This window comes from Schistocerca cancellata, chromosome 2 (assembly GCF_023864275.1).
Source record: "Schistocerca cancellata isolate TAMUIC-IGC-003103 chromosome 2, iqSchCanc2.1, whole genome shotgun sequence".
Taxonomy (NCBI): Eukaryota; Metazoa; Arthropoda; class Insecta; order Orthoptera; family Acrididae; genus Schistocerca; species Schistocerca cancellata.
In genome coordinates, this window is record NC_064627.1 from 497758994 (window position 1) to 497786504 (window position 27511).

Consider the following 27511-nt stretch of genomic DNA (forward strand, 5'->3'; position numbering starts at 1 on the left):
GAAAAGTTATTTAATAAATAATTATACCCTACGAAACAACGTGCCATATGACTAACTATAAACGGTCAAAATATGCAAGAAGTTTATGTTGAGCTGACATACACCTCTGCAGGCATCGTATGTTATAATAAGAATGTAATTTTTAAGAGATTGTCGACGAATTCCGCTTTGTATAAGTATTTATTTTATCATCAGCCAAGTTATCTGGAATTTAGTGTACGGCTGACATCAACCCTCACATAAAACGAGATGTACCTATCGACAGGACGATATATGGTGGTGATAAGTACCCCTTAACTTTCTGTAGTATCGTCTTCCGCATTTATAAACATTGACGATGTGCTACACTGATTTTATTGTACCTCCATCGTGTTTGTCAACTGTAAATAGGACTGCTTATGGCAGCATTTGTAGACTTAGAGAAAGCTTTCGACAATAGTGACTGGAACACTCGCTTTCAAATTCTGAAGGTGGCAGGGGTCAAATACAGGGAGCGAAAGGCTATTTACAATTTGTACAAAAAACCAGATGGCAGTTATAAGAGTCGAGGGACATGAAAGGGAAGCAGTGGTTGGGAAGGGAGTGAGACAGGGTTGTAGCCTCTCCCCGATGTTATTCAATCTGTATATTGAGCAAGCAGTAAAGGAAACAAAAGAAAAATTTGGAGTAGGAATTAAAATCCATGGAGATGAAATAAAAAGTTTGAGGTTCGCCGATGAGGTTGTAATTCTGTCAGAGACAGCAAAGGACCTGGAAGAGCAGCTGAATGGAATGGACAGTGTCTTGAAAGGAGGATATAAGATGAACATCAACAAAAGCAAAACGAGGATAATGGAATGTTGTCGAATTAAATCGGGCGATGCTGAGGATATTAGATTAGGAAATGAGACGCTTAAAGAAGTCAATGAGTTTTGCTATTTGGGGAGGAAAATAACTGATGGTCGAAGTAGAGAGGATATAAAATGTAGACTGGCAATGGCAAGGAAGGCGTTTCTGAAGAAGAGAAATTTGTTAACATCGAGTATAGATTTAGGTGTCAGGAAGTCTTTTCTGAATGTATTAGTATGGAGTGTAGCCATGTATGGAGGTGAAACGTGGACAATAAATAGTTTAGACAACAAGAGAATAGAAGCTTTCGAAATGTAGTGCTATAGAAGAATGCTGAAGATTAGATGGATAGATCACGTAACTAATGAGGAGTTATTGAGTAGAATTGGGGAGAAAAGGAGTTTGTGGCACAACTTGACTAGAAGAAGGGATCGCTTGGTAGGGCATATTCTGAGGCATCAAGGGATCACCAATTTAGTATTGGGAGAGCAGCGAGGAGGGTAAAAATCGTAGATGGAGACCAAGAGATGAATACGCTAAACAGATTCAGAAGGATGTAGGTTGCAGTAGGTACTGGGAGATGCAGAAGCTTGCACAGGGTAGAGTAGCATGGAGAGCTGCATCAAACCAGTCTCTGGACTGAAGACCACAACAACAACAACGGCAGATATTAGTCAAACATAGATCTGGCAGTAGAATAAATTGGTTAGTATTTTAATGCAAATGGCGACATTAGAACGACACTGATTCAAGTGACATCCACATCATTTAGATAAAATTAGGGAAACGCGTTTGTCTTTGTTTTAAGGAAACGTGTCATTTTTATGGTTTAATCTTTAATGAAATGTTGACTAATATGTTAGAATAAATTTAAGAAATGTTTTATTGTAATTTTTCTATTGGAAGATACAAAAAGTTTGGTTTCTGTTAAATAAATCATTGTATTACTTTGGTAGAAAAAAACACTGAAATTATAGTTGCATTACATCGAAACACTGAAGAGCCTAGGAGGTAATCAAACTTAAGCATCCCCCAATACGGAGGCTAGGATGCTTTCATCGTCCTGGACCTCATCACCCTTCCTCTCCTGCATACATGCGGAATTGATATGTAAAATATATGATGAACTAGTGGAACAAATTTAAGAATTTTTTCATGTCTTCCAATTTTTTTACATCTTTCCTACCCTAGCGTGTGCAGGTATTTAGTTTCGGAGGCTTATTAGCAATGCCTGCAAATCTGTCTCATTTGATTTGAAGTCAATTGCTTTATACTTTTTTCTGTATAGTAATCATTGTAATGCATAAGGATTGACCCCTAGAAGAATGTTATTTTTCGCATTTGTGATATCTTTGCGCCCCCTCCGAAAACATCTTGGTAGTCTTTGTAGTGATCTGAAAGGCTTTCAAAATCCAGGAACGTGTCAGTCATATCTCAAAATATGAAAGACTCATACTTCGGCAGCCCTGCACGAGGTCCATCCAAGCCTGAGACGTGCAGATGTCTGTCCTCTTCTTTTGCGCCTATTTTGACTTTTATATAATAAGTTACACGAACTCCAGACTATAAGCCACACTCAAAATGAGGTGTTCGACTTGGATCTCTTCAGCTTTTGCATTAAGTCATAGTCATAACTTGATGCCATAACTATCCAAGGGTGGTTTCTCACTTGGATCAGTGTGGCAGGATGTATTTTTCAAAGTAAGACGTTCTTACAGAAGACAGTGGTTTTTGCGCATGAATCAGTGAAGCATAAAAATTTATATATTCTCCCATGCATCAATGCGAAAAGCTCTAATAAAGAAAACTGTCATTTGGATCAGTATGGCTGCACTGTACCCATATGACGTTCTTCCAGCAAACCGTGCACAGTGAACAGTATTAATGACAGTACACTACAGAAGTTCAAACTAGTGTTAAGAAATAAATTAAACTCGCTACAGCTTTTATAATTGCCCTTTTCATCTTGTGTACGTTCTCTCCATGAAATCGCACAATTTTATGTCGGATATAATATTTTTATATTATTTCGTGACTGTCGGAATCTCCTTTCCTTTGTCCTTTCATAAACGTTACTAAATTTTTAAATCTGTTTAACAGTTCATTATTTCACACTTTTCAGTGTTGTTATTTAGCCCATGAAAGCCGACATGTTGGTGTTGATGTGACAGGCGGCTGACATCGCCACGGTGAGGAAGCTGGGCAAGCCTCCGTACCTCATCACACTCATCATGGACGCCGTGCTGATCCTCTTCCAAAAGAAGCTTGACCCAGTCAAGCCTGACATGGAGAAGCAGTTCCTCGTACCATCCTGGACCGAATCCCTCAAGTGCATGGCAGACTCGCGCTTTCTGTTTAACCTGCAAAACTTTCCCAAAGACAGGATCAATGCCGAGGTAAGATGAATAGTTCTCCTGTCGCATTTCGGACAAAGAGTGAAAACTATCCCTCATTGTTAATGGATTCGTTGGGACAGGTTGTGAAATTTGGCGTTATGCTCGTAAATTTGCACTCAATGGCCAAAAATGATGGGGAGGCAAAGGTCACGTGTCGCTTGCTGGCTGCTGAAGCCTGCACGCTGCAGTTTTCTCTGTATATTTCTAGTAATTTCACCGACAAAAAATTAGTCACTCCTAGAAAAATCATTACAACCATCGTTTAATGCCGTAAAGTCCGCCCCTGCACTTGATAACCGCCTGGATTCGGTTAGGAAGAGAGTCCACAAGTTTGGGTAGGTACATCGCATGCAGATTAAGCCATTCGCTGAGGATCTGATAGCGCAGTCCCACCAAATTGCGGCGATGATGTCGGCGTTTCATCTTCTGTTCCGACATGTCCCACAGCTTTTCTATGTGGTTCAAGTCAGGTGATTTTTGTAGGCCAATCGAGTTGTAACAGTGTGGGGGATAATCCAGAAAACCAATCACATGTTATTCCAGCCCAATGAACTCTGCTGTTGTCGTCTCGAAAAATAAGTGTATCAGTAGCAAAGTCAGCATGCAGATGTTGACTGGAAGACAAGACCTGATCATTAGAATGTTTAAATCTAGATGCTGTTTCATGTTAGTTGTCACCTCAATGAGCTGGCCCACTTCATGATAAGAAAAGCACACGCAATACATCTCAGACCCACCTACGGCTTGAACCTGACCTTCAGGATGAAATGCTTCATTTGGCTTTCGGTGCATCCAACGACATGCGTTATTTGAATATAGGCAGAAACGTGATTCGTCAGACCACAATACATTCCGCCAGTTAGCTGCTGTCCTCATATGATGGTTTCTAGCTCACTGAAGGCACGCAGCTTTATGTGCCTATGTGAGCAATGACCTCTTGCAAGGTGAGCGGCTACAAACGTTCATTGCATGTAGTTCCGTCGCAATGTTTGCTCGCTAACAGGTGAGCTTGGACATTCACTGCTTGCAGTAATTTCTGTCGGGTTTGGAAAAGATTTCGATTCACAAGCCCTGAAACGCGTCTCCGGGTGTCTCCCAGTCAGGATCTTTTTCCGACCGCAATTCTGAAATCGTGTTTCGTGGTGGTCACGTGCCTTACATCACCGCTTGTAGACACACTGAACAGTCCGCCACGAAACACCGACAAATCCAGTAAGTTCACACACCTTTTGACCATGGACACGGCCAAAGTCGACTACCCCTTTTTGCCACTCTGTCACGTCCTTACATTTCCCCATGTTTTACGTACAATGTTCGCTTGAAACATAAACGTCTCACTGATCGCTGTTTCCTTATTCTCACGTAGAGGCAGTGCGGGCGCCGTTCAGCACGTGACTTTATCGCTGCGTCATCTGTAAAGGCATAAATATTCATCTGTGCCTGCGCCATAGGGTGGCTGACTTTTTGTCCTGTGAGCTTATAAATGGGTTCCTGACACCCAAGGTTCAAATCGCAACAATCTCACGCACAGCAGATCGTCGATCGCTCCGTATGGTTCTGGGGTGACGATGTGACGTCCGCTTGTCGAACACTTTGCTGTGCAGTGTGAAGGTTGAAGACACATCTTGCATTGATTATCATCCCATTTTCAAAGTGGGTTAACTCATGTCGGACTACCGTGTTCACTACAAACACATCTATATCAGGTTGCCCAGATATCGTGTCTACATTCGCGCTCTACGCCGCATGCATCTGCAACGTTCCAGCATTGTACAAGAGACATCTTTAAACAGGATAACCCTTTACCACGACATTTAGCCCCTTAGTTTTAAACGAAGCTTGACCCGCACTGATTGCATTTCACGACTGTAAAACATTTTGCCATTATTACATCACGAACATATGCTTCAACAAATATTACTGAAGAGTTCCATCCCGACAGAAAGTGTTGCACACATGCACATAATACAAAGGAAGTAAGAAACGGATATTACGCCCCGTAGACGATGTGGTCGTTAGCGATGGAGCACAAGCTCGAATAAGTCAACTATTGGGACGGAAATCGGCCGTATCATTTTCAAAGAAATCGTTCCGGCATTCGTCTTAAGAGGGCACATACATGAAACGCAAACTCTCGTGTTATCAGAGACTGTGCCTAAAATATGAAAGACAAAAAAGTAAAATTTAATTTGGTGGATAGTAATAATTAATGTAATTTTTAATTCAGTTTTCAAAACTCATAACCTGTTAAACCAATCATGCCAAAGATGAAACGCGTAATGCCTACATAAACTAATATACTCGTACGTAAGCAGTTTTGAATATATTTTTAATAAAAGTCATTTATAACAGTTTACACCTTTTTGGGTGGAATTGGTATAAACAAAACATTTGAAAATTTAGCGCTCTCTCTCTCTCTCTCTCTCTCTCTCTCTCTCTCTCTCTCTCTTTTTCTGTGTGTGTGTGTGTGTGTGTGTGTGTGTGTGTGTGTGTGTGTGTGTGTGTGTGTGTGTTGTACGGTAAGAAACGTGTCTATCAGATATAAAGGAATTTGTCACACATTTTGCGAGAAAGAGGTACGGAAGTGTCATAAAATGTGGTTTCCGGGAAAATGGCTTTAAAGGTTAAGCATATTTCTTCAACTGTAGCTTCTCAGAATTTTCCAGAACCGTACTGAATATCCCCTTTGTCCTCGACACTTCCCTTATAACTGTCTTTCTTTGTCTTATTTTCTCTGCTAGGTCCTGAACAGAAATTTCAACTCTGAACTCTCGACGACGGTCAATTTCCTCAAGAATGGTCAGAGTGAATGCACCAGTCCCGAAGCCCAAACGCTGAAACGTTTTCACTCTCCCTGTGTTCCCATTATTAAATACAATTACAGCATCATATGTTGCAAGTTTTGCAACTGTAGATGATGAAAACGTTGTCTTGGAGCAAAGTTTCCAGATGAGCGCATTCAGAGACTCATTTGGATTTTCGGTTTTGAGTTTTACCATAAACACACTTCCTTAGTAGGTCACTATTTGCAAGAACCTAAATGTGGGCTAGATAACATTCATTACAGGGATGCATTTCTTGTCAGTGTAGAAATAGTTGTTCCATAGACAGAAGGGGACTGGTGCATGGCCGCAAAACATCGAACAACTTAGATTTCTTTTTCAACATTTCCCATACGATTTCGAGAATCAAAGTTTGGGAAATAGTTGTCAATAAATTTTACTACTAAATGCAACAAAATCGAAAAATTTAATTGTTGGTCAATTTTTCACACTTCCACAGTTTAGTGGTTTATGGGAAGTACGGAAAATCTGTATCTGCATGACCACAGATTGAATACAGATTCTCACGAATCAAGTCCAGTTTTTGAACCGTAAGTAAATACACACATCAAAAAAAGTTTTGCATCACCTCGGTTCCGAGAGTTCCGGAACCTGTACAAATAATTGGAATAGAGATCAACATAAGCATCATTTCCGCCCTTTTTATTGCTCATGACAACCACACAATGCATGCTGTACCACCATACAGCGTGACCTTCAGAGGTGGTGGTCCAGACTGCTGTACACACTGGTACCTCTGATACCCAGTACCACGTCCTCTTCCATTGATGCATGCCTGTATTCATCGTGGCATAATATCCACAAGTTCATCAAGGCGGCATCCAGATTGTCCCGCTCCTCAACGGCGATTCGGCGTATATCTCTCAGACTGGTTGGTTGGTCACGTCGTCCATAAACAGCCCTTTTCAATCTATCCCAGGCATGTTCGATAGGGTTCATGTCTGGAGAATATGCTGACCACTCTAGTCGAGTGATGTCGTTATCCTGAAGGAAGTCATTCACAAGATGTGCATTGTCGCCCATGAAGACGAATGCCTCGCCAATATGCTGCTGATATGGTTGCACTATCGGTTGGAGGATGGCTTTCATGTATCGTAAACCGTTACAGAGCCTCCCATAACCACCAGCGGCGTATGTCGGCCCCATATAATGCCACCCAAAAACAGCAGGGGACCTCCATATTGCTGCACTCGTTGCATAGTGTGTCTAAGGCGTTCAGGCTAACTGAGTTGCCTCCAAACACGTCTCCAACGATTGTCTGGTTGAACGCACATGCGACATTCATTGGTGAAGAAAACGTGGTGCCAGTCCTGAGCAGTCCATTCGGCATGTTGTTGGGCCCATTTGTACCGTGCTGCCTGGTGTTGTGGTTGCAAAGATGGACCTCGCCATGTGCTGTGGCCTTCTCCACCAGACATCGCGGCGCCTAGTGTATCAGCAACCAAACTGACAGCCTGCAGCCGCGGGTTGCCCGCCTCGCAGGCACACCAAAGCACTACACAACCGACAGGCAATATTGATGAACGGCCACAACAACAACCACAACAACAACACCACAGCAAAGACACCAGCGGCCACCAGGGGCAACTATCGGCCCATATAAACATAAGGAAGAGGTCGCTGCAGATCCCGGAACTATTTTCACACGTCAAACCTCGTTATGGAAAATAATTCCGAGGTACTCATCCGCCGGCGCTCCGCCGCACATCGGCAGTTCATCGACCGCCAGCAGACATGTATAGCTGCCACCCCGGCAGCCCGACTTGGATCTTCTCGCTGATCTCTAGATTAGGCTTGGTATATCGGAGAACTCTCTGGCGGAGACTAGTAGGAAATTATGTCAGTTGTTTTCTATATTATTCTTGTATGTAGTTATGATTCGAAGACGGATCACTGTTTTGTGTTGGTGTTATACTTGGAGGATTTGTTTTGGTTAATTGAACAGTCCAATAAATTGTTTTCGAACTTTGATCGTTAATTTCTTCTGCTTACGCAGACATAGCACCATGGATGTCGGGAGTGAAGATGCGCATCATGCAGCCTATTGCGCACAGTTTGAGTCATAACAACGTCCTGTGGCTGCACGAAAGGCATTATACAACATGGTGGTGTTGTCAGGGGTCCTCCGAGCCATAAACCGCAGGTAACGGTCATCCACTGCAGTAGTAGCCCTAGGGCGGCCTGAGTGAGGCATGTCATTGACAGTTCCTGTCTCTCTGTATCTCCTCCATGTCTGAACAACATCGCTCTAGTTCAGTCTGGGACGCCTGGACACTTCCCTTATCGAGTGCCCTTCCTGGCACAAAGTAACAATGCTGACGCGATCGAACCGCGGTATTGATCGTCTAGGCATGGTTGGACTACAGACAACAAGACCCGCGTACCTCTTTCCTGGTGGAATGACTGGGACTGATCAACTGTCTGACCCCCTCCATCTAACAGGCGCTGCTCAAGCATGGTTGTTTACATCTTTGGGCGGGTTTAGTGACGTCTCTGAACAGTCAAAGGGACTGTGTCTGTGATACAATACTCACAGTCAACGTCTATCTTCAGGAGTTCTGGGATCCAGGGTGATGCAAAACTTTTTTTGCTGTGTTTATATAACAAGAATACGACCCACCCTCACAGCTTTGGCTCATTCAGTGGATCATTTTCCTGCAAAAGTTCCCAGGTTCGAATCCTGGTCCAGCACACAGTTTTAGTCAGTGAAAGAGTTTCAGACCAGTGTGCACTCCGCTGCAGGGTAAAAATTCTTTCTAGAAACATATAAGGATATTCCACGTAATCGTCCAAAATAAATGCAAATGTAGATGGAAAAATTGATCAAAAACGTGAAGTGTTTGTTCATTTAATGCAAATGTTCGTTTTCTTTCACACAGTTCGTTCCCTTGTGAGCAGCAGCCTGACAGCAGTAGTGACTACAGACAGAAGGACCTAGAAGTTGATATGGGAGGGAAACCAAGTTCCATTGTATTGTCCAGACGGAAGGGATGGCTTCCAGAATAAGCTTTTGCTCCAAAGACGCAGGTATCTGCACGGTAAAAGCTAGTCGAAGGGGACTGTCAAACTGACTATGAACAGCATATGGAGTTCTCAAACGGCAGGATAAACTAACTCAAGAGATTACAGTAACACTGTTAGGTAGATTAGATTAGATTTACTTTCATTCCAATTGATCCGTAGTGAGGAGGTCCTCCAGGATGGGGAACATGTCAGAAAAACAACAATACATAACAAATATTTACAACTAAAACAAATAAGCTAATGTACCATTCCAAAGGTCCCAAGTGGAATGATAGTCATTTTTTAATGAACACTATATGAAAGAGTCATTTTACAAATACTAATGAACTGAATTTAAAATAAAAAAGTTTTTTATTTATTTATAAGGTAATAAACATGTAATAGAACTACTATAATACTTATTTACAATGAACACATTACTGCACTGAAATGGTGCAGAAGTTAGATTGTACTTACACACACACACACACACACACACACACACACACACACACACACATACGCACACACAAAATTTCAATGAACACATTACTGCACTGAAATTGTGCAGGAGTTGTATTGTACTTATATACAAATCAGTTGATTTTACTGAGAAATTCATCAATGGAGTAGAAGGAGTTGGCCACCAATAAATCCTTTAGGCTTCTCTTAAACTGAATTTCATTGGTTGTTAAGCTTTTTATGGCTGCTGGCAAGTTATTGAAAATGTGTGTTCCTGAATAATGCGCACCTTTTTGTGCAAGACTAAGTGACTTTAAATCCTTGTGAAGATTATTCTTATTTTTATTATTGATTCCATGAATTGAGCTGTTGGTTTGAAAAAGTGATATATTTTAATGACAAATTTCATTAAGGAATAAATATATTGGAAAGCAGTAGTTAGTATCCCTAGTTCCCTAAACAGGCTTCTGCAAGATGTTCTTGAATTCACACCACATATAACTCTTACTGCACGTTTTTGTGCCCATAAAACGTTAGCTTGGCTTGATGAATTACCCCAAACTTCGTGATGGAAAATAGTTCTGAGGTACTCATCTGCTGGCATTATGGAATGAAAGTAAGCATAGTATGCCAGCTTTTTCATTTTTATATCCCCTATATCTGACAAAATTCGCATTGCAAACAGAGATTTGTTAAGACGCTTCAGCTGTTCTGTGGTGTGCTGCTCCCAGCTGAATTTATGATCAAGCTGTAATCCCAAGAATTTAACACTGTCCACTTCTATCTTCTTGTCATCGTATGTTAGACATATACTTGTGGGACACCACCTACAAGTTCTGAACTGCATGTAGTGTGTTTTTTCAAAGTTTAATGACGAAAAATTCGCTAGGAACCAGTGATTAATGTCCACAAATATTTTATTGGCTGATCTTTCTAAGACTACACTTGATTTGCTATTTATTGCAATGTTTGTATCATCGGCAAACAAAACGAACTTGGCATCTGGTAATGTTACTGATGAAAGGTCATTGATATACACAAGGAAAAGTAAGGGCCCCAAAATGGGACCTTGTGGGACCCCACATGTAATTAGTTCCCAGTTGGATGATGCCTGATAGCTTGATACATGTCTCTTTCCTAATAACACCGTTTTTTTCCTGCCAGAGATATAAGATTTGAACCATTTTGCAGCATTTCCTGTTACACTATAATATTCTAGTTTACTTAAAAGGATATTGTGATTTACACAGTCAAATGCCTTTGACAGATCACAAAATATACCAGTTGCCTGCAATTTTTTGTCTAATGAATTAAGCACATTTTCACTGTAAGTGTAGATAGCTTTCTCAATATCAGAACCTTTTAGAAATCCAAACTGTGACTTTGACAGTATTTGAGATAAGATGGTTATAAAGCCGACTGTACATTACTTTTTCGAAAATTTTTGAGAATACTGCCAACAGTGAAATTGGACGGAAATTTGATGCTATTTCTTTATCTCCCTTCTTAAACAGTGGCTTAACTTCAGCATATTTCAGCCATTCAGGAAATATTCCACTGATAAACGACTGGTTACACAGATAGCTTAATATGTTACTTAGCTCAGAATCACATTCTTTAATTAAAAGGAAAGTGCCACGTGCGTGCGGCTTTCAGGGTGCGAAAAAGATAACTTCGATTGACGAGACAAAGAAACTGATTAGTTATATAGTTATTAGTGTCAGTGGTATTGAGAAACAGCAGAAATCTCTAGAACTGAACAAAGCTTTAGGCACTGAGGAAATCCTTGCCCCAGGCCCAAAGGAAATCCTTAACAGATTCTGTATAGAATTTGCGTCTGAGTTACAGCGTAATTTCACCTTACAGATAAGGTGTAGATACCGAACTAAAAACTGTGCCCTGTAGTCGGAAGAAACCACAGGTCACATGCATCTACAAGTAGATTCTTTGAACATATTTTGAGGTCAACCAGCATGGATTCTGAGAACATCGGTCACGTGAAACCTAGCTGTTCTCACAACGCATCTTGAAATCTTAGATCAATGCAGTCACATTCATGCCGTATATCTTTACTTCCAAAATCATTAAACGCAGTATAATTATTAACGAAAATACGATCTTATGAGGTATCAAAAGAAACTTGTGACTGAGGTGAGGATTTCTTAGTAGTAATGATGAGACGATCGACTTTTTTTAACAATCGATTGGTCAGTCGATTATTTTCTCGTTCGGTCGGTTTTTTCAGTTGAATGAAACAACAGAATGAAACTAGCCTCAGTGGCCATGTTGAAACTTCTTTATTTAATATTTTTTTTTACTTAAATTGCAATAACTGAGAAGGTGAAACTTCTACATTTTATTTAATTCTGAATCTCCTGAGTGAAACTGACGTCCTGTCACTTTGGTTGTCTTTATCGTTTCAACACTGACCTACAGAATTTGCTCTGACAAACAGAGCTCAAACTTCTCCTATTCATTCATTGCCCACAATATTCAAGAATAACGCGATCTGAATGCTTTAAAATTAATTAAAAAGAATGGCCCTGAATTAGAAGAAACCCTGACAATAACCCATACATTTCATAAGTCACTTACCTCACAGAAAATCATCATTACACGAACTAAAGCAATACAGCAAGCATCAATACAGACAGCTAAATAAAAAGATTCTAACTGCTGTAGGCTCTTAACTGTTAATAGGCATGTGGTTAGCAAAGTAAAAATTTTGTTGCAGAGCAAACAACGTATTTAGCAGATTTTACCTTAATCATGGGACAACCAGTTCGAAAAATTAGATAATTTCAGTAATTTCATTATCATTTTACATTAAATCTCCCTAACGGCACACGTCTAGACCGTCCGCTCGCGCTAATACTTCAGACCTCTAACACTGCTAATTATTAACCTCTAATCTCCATCTCTCCTGACTATTCACTTCAAATTTCCATCACAGCTGGCTATTCCAACTGCAAGTGCGACCAGTCACAGAGTCTCTTACAGAGGGTGCACAGTGCTGTCAGAGATTTTAATATAGTCTATAGCGCTGCCAACATACAAACACATAAACAGGCTACTTACAATGTCTGCTATATGAATGTTTTCACTCATTCGCCGGGTTTTACTGATTTTACGTACATACTTTTTCAGCCTTTTCAGTTACTCATGAACCATGACTATGGTTGACAACTTTATTTGTAGGTGAAGTATCTTATACAAGGAGATCTGAATAAAAAGTACATCTTTAAAAATAAAGTATATCAAAATGTATGTATTTACGTAGACAAATACGAATTTTCGTACTTGTGGCATTAAATATCAATTTTTGGTTGGTTTTAAAATTGTCACACTCAGATATTTGCGTGGGTTGACTGATTGATATTGGTGTCATGGTCACTCTACGTTTCTGCATTCTGCAAAGTATTCAGTTTTACTTTTCTGAAGATTTACATCAAGTCTCCAATCTTTGCACTAATTTTAAACCATATCAAGATATGACGTATACTTGTGGAGCTTTTTCCATACAATTTTACATTATACATAATATCTCTGCAAAAGTCTTAGGTTAACATTATCTGCCAGGTCTTTAACAGACAATATGAACAGCAAGGGTCTCAACATACAGTACTTTCCTGGCGTACTCTCCATATAATAAAATAAGCTACAGCATACCTACTACGTACAACCGAATGAAAACAATCGACTGATTCAGTTGTTGGAACGCAATCCACTCATTCGGCTGTAGTTAAACGAATAGGTTGAGTTAGTCATTCATTCTTTTGAGTGAAACTGCTCTGTGGGAGCAACCGAATGAAAACAGTCGATTCAGTCGGCTGGACTACTCATTTATTGTTTTGTGTGAAACCAGTCTGTGGTAGCAACTGCATAAAAACAATCTTTCAGTCTGTGAGACTACCCTTTCGTTCTTTTGAATGCAACCAGTATGTGGGAGCAACAAAATGAAAACAATCGTGTCAGTCGGTTGTGGTTTTACCTGTGGGTTGTATTATTATTCATTTGTTTTTCGAATGAAATTAGTCCGTGAGAGCAACCGAATGAAAACATTCGACACCGTTGTAGCTTTGAGTATTGACTGAATTATTCATTCTTTCTTTTCAAGTGAAAACAATCGTTTTTTTTGTCGGCTGAGCCAAATACACATTCTTTTTACTGAAATCATCTTTAGAGTTTAGATGACCGAGCTATCCGTTCATTCTTCTAAGTGAAACCAGCCTGCATTATTTTAATTAGTTGAAGTAAAGCAGTGCTACATTACATCGACAGAGGGTAGTCCTAGCCCTAAGGGTAAGTGAAGACGTATCTCAGGGGTACGACAAAGTTAAAATTAGCAGTATACAAGTTCATTTAATTATGTACTGGACGGAGCAATTTTTCCCTTTATCATTTAAAACTGATTCATAAACTGTTGTGGCTTAAACTGTTCCAGGTGCGATTAACGCGTAACTAAGCTGACGGATTGCTGGGATAGGCCTGCCATAACTTAAATTGCTTAGCCCAGGCAAAAACTTCGCAAATGTCGGACATCTCGGTCAAATCGGGTTATTTTCCAGGACACAAACGGTCTTAGACGATGAGTTGAACGATAGCCACTGTGTTCCGTGGGAAGCAGGGATACGAGAGGGGGAATGTTTCCTGGCTTGCGTTTGGTGCTGACAACGAGAGCGGGCGCGCACATCCATTCGACCAGCAGATATACACTACTCGCCATTGAAATTGCTACACCAAGAAGAAATGCAGATGATAAACGGGTATTCATTCGACAAATATATTATACTAGAACTGACATTTGATTAGATTTTCACGCAGTTTGGGTGCAGAGATCCTGAGAAACCAGTACCCAGAACAACCACCTCTGGCCGTAATAACGGCCTTGATACGCCTGGGCATTCAGTCAAACAGAGCTTGAATGGCGTGTACAAGTACAGCTGCCCATACAGCTTCAACACGATACCACAGTTCATCAAGAGTAGTGACTGACGTATTGTGACGAGGTAGTTGCTTGGCCACCATTGACCAGACGTTTTCAATTGGCGAAAGATCTGGAGAATGTGCTGGCCAGGGCAGCAGTCGAACATTTTCTGTATCCAGAAAGGCCCGTACAGGACCTGCAACATTCGGTCGCCCATTATCCTGCTGAAATGTAGGGTTTCGCAGGGATCGAATGAAGGGTAGAGCCACGGGTCGTAACACATCTGAAACGTAACGTCCACTGTTCAAAATGCCGTCAATGCGAACAAGAGGTGACCGAGAGGTGTAGCCAATGGCACCCCATACCATCACGCCGGGTGATACGCCAGTATGGCGATGACGAACACACGCTTCCAATGTGCGTTCACCGCGATGTCGCCAAACACGGATGCGACCATCATGATGCTGTAAACAGAACCTGGATTCATGCGAAAAAATGACGTTTTGCCATTCGTGCACCCAGGTTCGTCGTTGAGTACACCATCGCAGGCGCTCGTGTCTGTGATGCAGCGTCAGGGATAACCGCAGCCATGTTCTTCGAGCTGATAGTCCATGCTGCTGCAAACGTCATCGAACTGTTCGTGCAGATGTTTGATGTCTTCCAAACGTCCCCATTTGTTGACTCAGAGATCGAGACGTGGCTGCACGATCCGTTACAGCCATGCGGATAAGATGCCTGTCATCTCGACTGCTAGTGATACGAGGCCGTTGGGATCCAGCACGGCGTTCCGCATTACCCTCCTGAACACACCGATTCCATATTCTGCTAACAGTCATTGGATCTCGACCAACGCGAGCAGCAATGTCGCGATACGATAAACTGCAATCGCGATAGGCTACAACCGGACCTTTATCAAAGTCGGATGATGGTACGCATTTCTCCTCCTTACACGAGGCATCACAACAACGTTTCACCAGGCAACGCTGGTCAACTGCTGTTTGTGTATGAGAAATCGGTTGGAAACTTCCCTCAAGTCAGCACGTTGTAGGTGTCGCCACCGGCGGCAACCTGTGTGAATGCTCTGAAAAGCTAATAATTTGCATATCACAGCATCTTCTTCCTGTCGGTTAAATTTCGCCTCTGTAGTACGTCATCTTAGTGGTGTAGCTATTTTAATGGCCAGTAGTGTAAATAACACACCAGAGGACCAGGAATTTATGAAAGCGCATTGTAGAGATGTTCGCGTTCAGCCGTAGTACTAATTTGCAGTAACGGACATGAACGTCAATAAAGTCGTTTTATAATGGTCAATGAGTAGAAGGCAAATGACATTTAAGATACTCTGTTGTCTGGCGGGCGGAACGGTGTCGCGGGGCATGCAATCGGCTATTCTCGGCGGCTTCTCATTGTCTCGATAATGAAGCAAGGAAAATACGGGTTGTTCCAAAATGATCGATCACATACATTTCAGAAATAGGGAGAGGTAGAAAAGCGCGGTTTGTTGCATAATGTTCATATACACCTAAGGTTCTAGCAGCCGCAGCCGCTTAATGGAATTCAGTGCGTTTAAGGTGACCATATTTTCCAGATTCAAATTCAGAACACATTAAATCACTTTAATTTGTTACAAAAAGTACGACTACATTAATTTATATTTTATTAATAACTCCCAAGATGACGGATTGTGAGCAGCCGGCCGTTGTGGCCGAGCGGTTCTAGGCGCTCAGTCCGGAACCGTGCTGCTGCTACGATCGCAGGTTCGAATCCTGCCTCGGGCATGGATGTGCGTGATGTCCTTAGGTTATTTAGGTTTAAGCAGTTCTAAGTCTAGGGGACTGATGACCTCACATGTTAAGTCCCACAGTGCTTAGAGCCATTTGAACCATTTGATTGCGAGCAAACATACCGTATTTATCAGTGCTGTATTTTTTTCAGCAAGTCAGTATTTTTTAACAGCATATGAAAATATTTAACTCAAGTTTCATTATATTTCCTTCTAGTCACGAACATTGCTTTCGTAGTGTCTGCAACAAACTGTATTTTGTCACTGCTCCATAATTACTCATTTGGGAAAATACCCTTTCAGAACAGCATACCGATACAGGTGTAATAAACATCTAATTCGGGATAAACCGGTTCCTATTTGTTAATTCCGAGACAAATAGGTGTCCCGAATTATCTTTGAAAAAATTCGGGACAGAACTAGAAAAATCGTGTATCACGAAAAAAGGGAGGGGGGGGGCAGATGGTTACCTTAAATGTGTGCACCATCTGTAACACAAAGGACATCTAAGTGGTATTCCAGTTCCATGTCTGGCCTAACATGTCCACAATTTACGAGTGCTATCGCTGCTCTGATGCGAGCTTAAACTCCGTGTAAATCCCACCCAAAGACAAAAATGTAATGGGTTTCCACAGAACCTGGGTGTCAGATCTGGTCTGTACCAACCATTCTATACACTGTGCCAACTGATGGGGGGCTGGGGGGAGAGGGGCAGGGTAACCAGTCAATAACTAATATGGGAAAATAAGGGAAAAAAACAGCTTTAGGTGTGTTTCAATATTTTGCCGCGTATCATACCTTTCTACCTATTCCCATTTCTGAAATATACGTGATTAAAATTGTAAATATCATATTGGAACATACCGTATGTGTACAGCATAGCGTCTAAGCGTGCTTGCCGCTGCGTTTTTAACAGACTAAAACGAAAGAAACTATATTCGGTGTGGTCCTCATTTAACGAATGTCAACTAAGATTTGTTACAGTCTATTTATTTCCAATCATTTGAATCCCCAGACACGAAAAAAGGTCTAGGTTTACCCCGGACAGTTGCATAAAAATCCCTCCAGTTCTACTCTGGACGCCCTCAAAACTAGTACCAATCCTGGGAAATTCGGACGAACTGCAGCGCTAGTTCGGGGTGCAAAGGTAAGTGGAATGATTCCCTTAAGGGTATATGAAGAAGAAAGGAATCTTGTGTCGTTTTAACGACGGTTTGCATTGGATTTTATAGGCAGTGTTTGATGATTCCACAAGTGCAAAATCACCTGAATATTCAACCATTTTATCGTGCGAAAGGTAAATATTTTGTACAGAAAATTAATTAGGCCCCATGTTTTCAGTTTTACAGGAAATGTCATGGCACAAATTTTCAGGACTATCTGTATGGTGCTACGAATCTGTATGGAGCTAGGAGAGAGATTTAATATTTATCAGTCCGTTTTAAAACCAGTGACATTTAAAAAATTCTATGTAAACATTTATTTTCTGCTTTTTTAGTCTTGTGTGTGTGTATTTTTCAATTGATGTTAAACATTTTGATGAGTTTTCAACAGTGACATACGGTAAACTTCAGGTTTATATCAGTTTCTCTTCACCTGAGTCAACCAACATATTGCTTCCTCCTATCCATATCTCGCGAAAAGACCGCGAATGTGAAAATTAGAGAGATTCGAGCTCACAGGGAACCTTAGAGCAGTCGTTCTTAACTGCGGAACATTCGCGACTGGAACAAGACAACAGGGAAATAGCAGTGCCACCCAGTTCTTACACTAAGTACCTACTCTCAGCCACACACCAGAAAAGAAAGCTAGTTAATATTGCGTTGTCATCAAGTTCTGAGTTAAGTTGAAAGTTTCAAGTCTTTAGCTTATCGGGAAGTTAATTTAAAATCAAGTGCAAAATTTATGCCGAACAGACAGACAGACAGAAACAAAGTACCTTCCGCCACACACCAGATTCGAAAGCGAATTAATGTTACAGTGTTATATAGTTCTAAGCTATGTTGAAATTTTGAAGTTTCTAGCTTATTGGGAAGCTAGTTTAAAATCAATTGCAAAATTTGTACCGAAAAACAGGCAAGAAACCGACCAGTGATTGTTTATTTATATACAGAAAAATTGCAGTCCGATATTCGTTTTATCGATATATCTCAACAGGGACATTAAAACACGAAGAATGAATAGCAATCCATCAGAGGCTCAGTAGAGCTACAAGCTGGATGGTAGCAGTTAGCGCGGGCCAGGACACTGCTGTCGCCCTGGTACTGGTTATTCTTCGAGTTTTACTGTCCAAGTTGATAATTATCGATAACACGAATATCGCGTTAGACTAATATGGGCTCGCTCTATCGAAAGAGCACAAAAAATACAGCTTTAAAAGTCATTTTGTTTGTAACGGAAAACAGACCCGACACTTTCCGACGACCCTGCTCGTCGCATGAAAGACGTAATGAGCATTGTCTGTTTGGGCAGACTCCAGCTACATAATGCAAGAACGAATTTGCAAATATCTGCTTAAACACCAGAAAAAATGGGCCTGGCGACGACTCTTAGGAGACACACACACACACACACACACACACACACACACACACACACACACATATATATATATATATATATATATATATATATATATATATACAGGGTGTTACAAAAAGGTACGGCCAAACTTTCAGGAAACATTCCTCACACACAAAGAAAGAAAATATGTTATGTGGACATGTGTCCGGAAACGCTTACTTTCCATTTTAGAGCTCATTTTATTACTTCTCTTCAAGTATCATTAATCATGGAATGGAAACACACAGCCACAGAACGTACCAGCGTGACTTCAAACACTTTGTAACAGGAAATGTTCAAAATGTCCTCCGTTAGCGAGGATACATGCATCCACCCTCCGTCGATGGAATCCCTGATGCGCTGATGCAGCCCTGGAGAATGGCGTATTGTATCACAGCCGTCCACAATACGAGCACGGAGAGTCTCTACATTTGGTACCTGGGTTGCGTAGACAAGAGCTTTCAAATGCCCCCATAAATGAAAGTCAAGACGGTTGAGGTCAGGAGAGCGTGGAGGCCATGGAATTGGTCCGGCTCTACCAATCCATCGGTCACCGAATCAGTTGTTGAGAAGCGTACGAACACTTCGACTGAACTGTGCAGGAGCTCCATCGTGCATGAACCACATGTTGTGTCGTACTTGTAAAGGAACATGTTCTAGCAGCGCAGGTAGAGTATCCCGTATGAAATCATGATAACGTGATCCATTGAGCGTAGGTGGAAGAACATGGTGCCCAATCAAGACATCACCAACAATGCCTGCCCAAACGTTCACAGAAAATCTGTGTTGATGACGTGATTGCACAATTGCGTGCAGATTCTCGTCAGCCCACACATGTTTATTGTGAAAATTTACAATTTGATCACGTTGGAGTGAAGCCTCATCCGTAAAGAGAACATTTGCACTGAAATGAGGATTGACACATTGTTGGATGAACCATTCGCAGAAGTCTACCCGTGGAGGCCAATCAGCTGCTGATAGCGCCTGCACACGCTGTACATGGTACGGAAACAACTGGTTCTCCCGTAGCACTCTCCATACACTGATGTGGTCAACGTTACCTTGTACAGCAGCAACTTCTCTGACGCTGACGTTAGGGTTATCGTCAACTGCACGAAGAATTGCCTCGTCCATTGCAGGTGTCCTCGTCGTTCCCCAGTCGCGAATCATAGGCTGGAATGTTCCGTGCTCCCTAAGACGCCGATCAATTGCTTCGAACGTCTTCCTGTCGGGACACCTTCGTTCTGGAAATCTGTCTCGATACAAACGCACCGCGCCACGGCTATTGCGCCGTGCTAATCCATACATCAAATGGGCATCTGCCAACTCCGCATTTGTAAACATTGCACTGTCTGCAAAACCACGTTCGTGATGAACACTAACCTGTTGATGCTACGTACTGATGTGCTTGATGCTGGTACTGTAGAGCAATGAGTCGCGTGTCAACACAAGCACCGAAGTCAACATTACCTTCCTTCAATTGGGCCAACTGGCGGTGAATCGAGGAAGTACAGTACATACTGACGAAACTAAAATGAGCTCTAACATGGAAATTAAGCGTTTCCGGACACATGTCCACACACACACACACACACACACATATATATATATATATATATATATATATATATATATATAAGGGAAATAAATTTTCTATGATGCTTCAAAGTGTGTATACATTTTTTGACGCACCCTATATATATATATATATATATATATATATATATATATATATATATATATATATATATATACCTTACGACTTATCTTAGAAAAAAGATTAAGAAAAGGCAAACCTACGTTTCTAGCATTTGTAGACTTAGAGAAAGCTTTTGACAATGTTAACTGGAATACCCTCTTTCAAATTCTGAAGGTGGCAGGGGTAAAATACAGGGAGCGAAAGGCTATTTACAGTTTGTACAGAAACCAGATGGCAGTTATAAGAGTCGAGGGGCATGAAAGGGAAGCAGTGGTTGGGAAAGGAGTAAGACAGGGTTGTAGCCTCTCCCCGATGTTATTCAATCTGTATATTGAGCAAGCAGTAAAGGAAACAAAAGACAAATTCGGAGTAGGTATTAAAATTCATGGAGAAGAAGTAAAAACTTTGAGGTTCGCCGATGACATTGTAATTCTGTCAGAGACAGCAAAGGACTTGGAAGAGCAGTTGAACGGAATGGACAGTGTCTTGAAAGGAGGATATAAGATGAACATCAACAAAAGCAAAACGAGGATAATGGAATGTAGTCAAATTAAGTCGGGTGATGCTGAGGGAATTAGATTAGGAAATGAGACACTTAAAGTAGTAAAGGAGTTTTGCTATTTAGGGAGTAAAATAACCGATGATGGTCGAAGTAGAGAGGATATAAAATGTAGACTGGCAATGGCAAGGAAAGCGTTTCTCAAGAAGAGGAATTTGTTAACATCGAGCATAGATTTAGGTGTCAGGAAGTCGTTTCTGAAAGTATTTGTATGGAGTGTAGCCATGTATGGAAGTGAAACATGGATGATAAATAGTCTGGACAAGAAGAGAATAGCAGCTTTCGAAATGTGATGCTACAGAAGAATGCTGAAGATTAGATGGGTAGAGCACATAACTAATGAGGAGGTATTGAATAGGATTGGGGAGAAGAGAAGTTTGTGGCACAACTTGACTAGAAGAAGGGATCGGTTGGTAGGACATGTTTTGAGGCATCAAGGGATCACAAATTTAGCATTGGAGGGCAGTGTGGAGGGTAAAAATCGTAGAGGGAGACCAAGAGATGAATACACTAAGCAGATTCAGAGGGATGTAGGTTGCAGTAGATACTGGGAGATGAAGAAGCTTGCACAGGATAGAGTAGCATGGAGAGCTGCATCAAACCAGTCTCAGGACTGAAGACCACAACAACAACATATATATATATATGGTGCGTCAAAAAATGTATACACACTTAGAAGCATCATAGAAAATTTATTTCCCATTCTACAATTTTAAATTTCTGGAAATGGAAAGCTTAAAGTCCAATTGGAAAAATAAATGTACTTTGCAAATGTGATTAATGTTCAAACTGGTGGCCTTCAGCATCAATACATTTCTGAGTACGAGTGACCACTGATTCCGTACATCGTACCAAAGTGTCCAACAAGATTTCTGCGCACACTGCTTGAATCTCATTCCAAAGTGTGTCCAGGTTACGTGGTTTACGTTTGTACACCTCATCTTTTACTGTGCCACATAAGAAATCCAGCGGCGTGAGGTCTGGAGAGCGTGCAGGAAACTTGATCGGTCCCCTGCGTCCTATCCACTGGCCTGGCATTGTGATCCAGGTATGCTCGTACGTCCCTATGATAGTGCGTCGGGGCGCCATCTTGTTGGAAATAAAATTCATCATTACCGTATAATGCGCGAATGGCAGGGAATATGGAGTCAGCAAGCATTGTTAGGTACTTTTCTCCAGTAACAGTACCTTCAGAGCAGAAAGGCCCAATGAGTCCCCTTGCAGACAAACCACACCATACATTTACACCAGGCAAATTCACAGCCTTTTCAACTGTAATTTGAGGATTATCTTCAGCCCAGTACATACAATTGTGCCTATTGACAGTTCCATTGAGCTTGAATTGGGCTGCATCCGACCAAATTATGCTACCCATAAATCCCGTTTCACGTCTCACCATCTCCTGAACCAATTCACAAAGTTCTAACCTTCGATCTGGATCGTCGTCACTTAGCTGTTGCACCAACCTTGGAATGTACACACGAAACTTGCCTTTCTTCAGAATGCGTAGCACACTACTAGCACTTTCATTAATATCACGTGCCGCTTGCCTTGGAGATTTTTGGGGCGAACGCTGAAACAGTTCCAAGAGGTCGCAGTTGTGGAATCATCGCTTGTAGCTGTACGAGGTCGCCCTGATCGACCTTTATGCTCATCACACACTGTTCCATGAATTTCGAATTTGTCTCGTAGACATGTAATTGTTAACCTTGAAGGTGGTTCTGTACCATACTCACTTCTCCACTGTCTTCGAACCGCAGCTACATTCTCAAATTTCCAGTACCACTTAATTATCTGATTCCGCGCTTCAAAGCTCAAACGCACGTCCGCCAGGTTGCAGTTACTTCCTTGCCACTGCTGCCACCTGTTGAAGAAACACAAGATTACTTTCTCACAGATATTTAACCTTGTAGAACGGGAAATAAATTGTCTATGACAGTTCAAAGTATGTATACATTTATTTGACGCACCCTGTATATACAGGGTAGTCCATTGATAGCGATCGGGCCAAATGTCTCACGAAATAAGCATCAAACGAAAAAACTACAAAGAACGAAACTCGTCTAGCTTGAAGGGGGAAACCAGATGGAGCTATGGTTGGCCCCCTAGATGGCGATGCCATAGGTCAAACGGATATCAACTGCGTTTTTTTTTTAAATAGGAACCCCCATTTTTATTACATATTCTTGTAGTACGTAAAGAAATCTGAACAAACCCATTCGTCAGCTTTAAAAAAATGTTTTCCTTGTAAGGAGTGGAATTGTTTTGTATATGCTTGTTTGCTCCAGTTGTTAACACTTGCCGCCTGAGAAATGAATGTTCCGTTATCGCAGATGATCGACCTGCTGGCGCCGTATCTGGACTCCCCGTTGTACACGTACGAGGCGGCGAAGCAGGCGTGCGGCAACGTGGCGGGTCTGCTGCAGTGGACGGTGTCCATGACGTCTTTCTACGCCGTCAACAAGGAGGTGCTGCCGCTGAAGGCCAACCTGGCCATTCAGATGGCAAAGCTGAATGCCGCCGAGAAGGAGCTCAACGAGGCGCAGGCCTTGCTCGACGAGAAGCAGCGCGAACTGGACGCGGTCAAAGCGCAGTTCGACAAGGCCATGGCCGAGAAGCAGGTCAGCACTTCCACGTCTTGCTTTGTCTGCTCACGAGGCGAACACGGCAAGTGCCATTTCCCAGAAACACCGCTCAGCGGGGGACGAGTCAGAATAAGCGAACACGTGTCTCGGCTTCTCTGTAGATACTCGAGCGTATCAGTAAACTGCTGTCAAAGTTTTCGACGTACTTTAAATGTCTTTTAGCGCGCAATAATTTCAGCCGAAACTTCGGCATGGCGGCTAGCGTGGCGGCCTCTTACTTTTGCGCCCCTTGCTCGAACCCGATTATTGTTTTTATATTTATCTACCCATGTCTGCTGAAGGTTACTACACGAATATTCCTTATCGATTCAGGAGATACAAGGGCGTTATATTAATTGTAAAATTACAACTGCGTTCCACAATAAGTGTCATACAATTATTACATAATTTTTGTATGGTACTGCCAGGTGTTACAGTCTGTTTAAACTCTCATATTCTTATATTTCATTCTTATATCAATTCTTCTATTAATTCTTGTATTGTGTTCAACATTCGAAACATGGTAATTCCGAATACCACGAGCATCACACAAAGGCAGGTTTGCCACAGCGGCATTTTTTCGTATGAATCTCACTCGAGAAAGAAATGTTGTTAATAGTGCTCAAGATTTCACGCGTTAACAATAATTTCGTGGCAAACCTGACATATCGGATCACTTTACCGAAAACTGGCTCTTGCATTTGATTGTGAATCAAGATGCACTACACGACTTTCAAGAAAAAATTTCAAATAATGTTCTTATTCACTTTTTTTTAAATTCATTCGCCAGACATACAATAAGTAGACGAATAAAAACAACTTTATTTCAACATACATTGGAAAACATTCTTGTAGTAATCTTCTATGGACGTGGGTAGATAAATGAAAAACAAGAATGAAAATAGTAATGGGGTTTCGAACACGGGAAACAAAAGTGTGAAGCTGCAGTGATAGCCACTGTGCCACCGCTTCGGTTGAACTGTTTACTCGCTAAAAGACACATAAAGTGCTTCAAAAACTTTGGCCGCTATTTTCTTAGGAACGGTCGCCTATCTACGGAAAACTGAAACACGTGTTCGCTTTTTTTGACCCCTCTTCCACTGAGTGAAGCTTCTGGGAATTCAAATTATGGCACCTGCCGTGATCTCATCCTCAGTTTTTTGTGTCAAACTACTAACGGGCAAAATATACAGATTAAACTCTACTATTCTCCTCTATAAGCGGCAATCATACAGTAGCGACAATCTAGCTTAGCACCCGCTCCTTCGCTCGGGTTTGTGTGGTAATTGCAACAAAGATAATTTTATAAACATATATTACCCTACTGAAAAGTTGATGTAGTAATGAGCCGCTTCTTATTCTATACAATTCCGAGAAAGCCGATTAGTCGTGGTGATTGTTAAATAGCTTTCTTTGATTTACTTCACAAATTGCAACACGTTCTAAACTTTTCGCGCTAATTAAGGACATAGCAGTATGATCTTTTCCTAATGGACATCTGACCAAGAAGCGATTCTGGTAGCTGGAGTCCGAAGTTTTTGTTAATGCTGCCTTTTGAGTTATTGTGGTGGCATTTCCATAGAAACTTCAATCCCCGACACATATTTCTTTATTTCTAACCTCGAAGTCAAATCCCAACCTCTGTAATTCCATCTTCAAAATTGCCTTAATAGAAACTTTTTCAAATAACCTTTCATCCCCTTACGGGTGGAATTTCGAAAATCCTTTCTTAAACTATGCCTACAGTATAAGATCAGTACTGGGCTGCGCGATGATGAGTCAGTGGATCAGTGAGGACATTTCCTTTTCCATACCCTAAGACAAAATGAAAAATACACACCACAAAGGCATTATCCGAATGGGACATAAATCGGTAGATATGATATACATGTACAAATAAGCCAATCATTACAATTTCAGAAAAAAATGGATGATTTATTCAAGAGAAAGAGCTTCACAAATTCATCTCGGAGAAAATAGTCAACGGTGAGTTGCTTGAGCCACGCGTTCGTGGAGGTACTACCCAACCTAAAAATATACGACTTGTAATAGCTATAATTATTAGTCTGCAGTACACCGACCTCAGTCACCAGTAAAAATATCTGCACTTATAACCGCTACATCCTATATACTGCACGCATTTCCTCCTGCCTCTCTATTTGTCCTTCTCCTCCACCCCCCTCCCTCTCACTATGTTCACTTCCTCCTTCTCCCTCTCTCTGTCGACCTTCTCTTCCCCCTCTCTGTGTCCAACTTCCCCCTACCCCTCTCTCTTTGTCCATTTCCTCCTTCCCGCTCTGTCTTTCCGTTTCTTACGTCACCCCGTTTTCGCCCCCATCCCACCCCAAAAGGGCATGGTTCTTGCACTAACAGTACTTCTTTCCAAGCACGATAGCCTCCATATAGGAGAGAGATATTGGCGAAATGGAAGCTGTAAGACTGAGTCGTGCGTCGTGCCTGGATAGCTCAGTCAGAAGAACAATTGCTCGCGAAATGTAATGTTAAGGGTTCGAGTCCTAGTCCGGGACACAGTCTTAATCTGTCAGCAAGTTACAAAACAACACACAGTCACTATCTCAACTACCCAGGCAAGACTACGACCGCTCGTCACAGCTGTAATTTTGTCAGTACCTCTTTCCTAAATTCACAGGAACTCTCCTGTGTGCCTTGTGGGGCTACCACTCCTGTAAGGAAGGATGTAGGACAGAAATGATTTAGCAACCACCTATGGGTCATTTATAGAATAAATCTTTCATTCCACAGGGGAGTTTGCGTTACTTTGAAACTTCTTTGCAGATTAAAACTATCTGGTGGACCAGGACTTTAGCCATAGACCTTTCCCTTTCACAGGCAATGCTCTACTGACTGCGCTATTCGAGTACGGCTGTCGATCCGTTTCCACAGTTTAAATTCTGCCAGTAGTCCCCTCCTACTTTCCAAACGTCACGGAATCTCTCCGAATACCTTACGGTAATAGGACTTATGAAACAAAGATCATCGGGGATAGCTCAAATGGTAAGAAGATTGCCCGGGAAAGCCGAGGCTCGGAGCTCGATTGTCGCTTTGGTGCACAGTCTTAAATTGTCAGGAAGTTTTAATTTGCTGTGGTTAAAATAACTGATTATGACATCTCGCAAGGTTTTTGCGATATGTGAAAATGTAGATAACGTGAAGCCACTCGAGAACAACCCCAAACGAACGTAGACTGTACTGGCGGCAGGCGGTGCTGGACGAGGCTGAGCGCTGCAAGAACAAGATGGACGCAGCTACGGCGCTGATCGACGGTCTGGCGGGCGAGCGAGTGCGCTGGACGGAGCAGTCGGCGCTGTTCAAGGCGGAGATAGACCGGCTGGTGGGCGACGTCCTGCTGCTCACCGGCTTCCTGTCCTACACGGGGCCCTTCAACCAGGAGTACCGCGCCCTGCTCGTGCACTCGTGGATCACCATGCTCGGCAAGCGCTCCATCCCCTACACCGCCAATCTCAACATCACGGACTGCCTCGTGGACACCGCCACTGTAAGTACAACGGTACAGGGTTATTCTAAATGATGGACCCATTTTCAAAACTTCGTATTTATTCAAGCACAAATCCAAAATGAACAAACTTTTTTGTCAATGAAAAGAGGAAGTTTCAAAGTTTTTCTCATAATGTTTGATATCAATTTAATAAATTTAATAATATGTAATTAATTAGCTTTTAATAATTATTTAATACAAGTGGTTCTCTTTTCTCCAAAGGTCTCTTTAATTTTCCTGTAGGCAGTATCTATCTTACCCCTAGTGAGATAAGCCTCTACATCCTTACATTTGTCCTCTAGCCATCC

At 41.7% G+C, this 27511-nt stretch overlaps 1 protein-coding gene across 1 annotated transcript in view; it reads left to right on the top strand.

Annotated features, from left to right (window-relative positions):
- LOC126155690 (dynein axonemal heavy chain 8-like) overlaps positions 1 to 27511 on the top strand; it is a 622476-nt gene that overhangs the window by 387010 nt on the left and 207955 nt on the right. The window contains exons 31-33 of the mRNA XM_049916245.1: positions 3000 to 3224; positions 23396 to 23683; positions 26907 to 27203. Of these exons, the coding sequence (XP_049772202.1) occupies positions 3000 to 3224; positions 23396 to 23683; positions 26907 to 27203 (810 nt within the window). The remainder of the gene's footprint in view (positions 1 to 2999; positions 3225 to 23395; positions 23684 to 26906; positions 27204 to 27511) is intronic.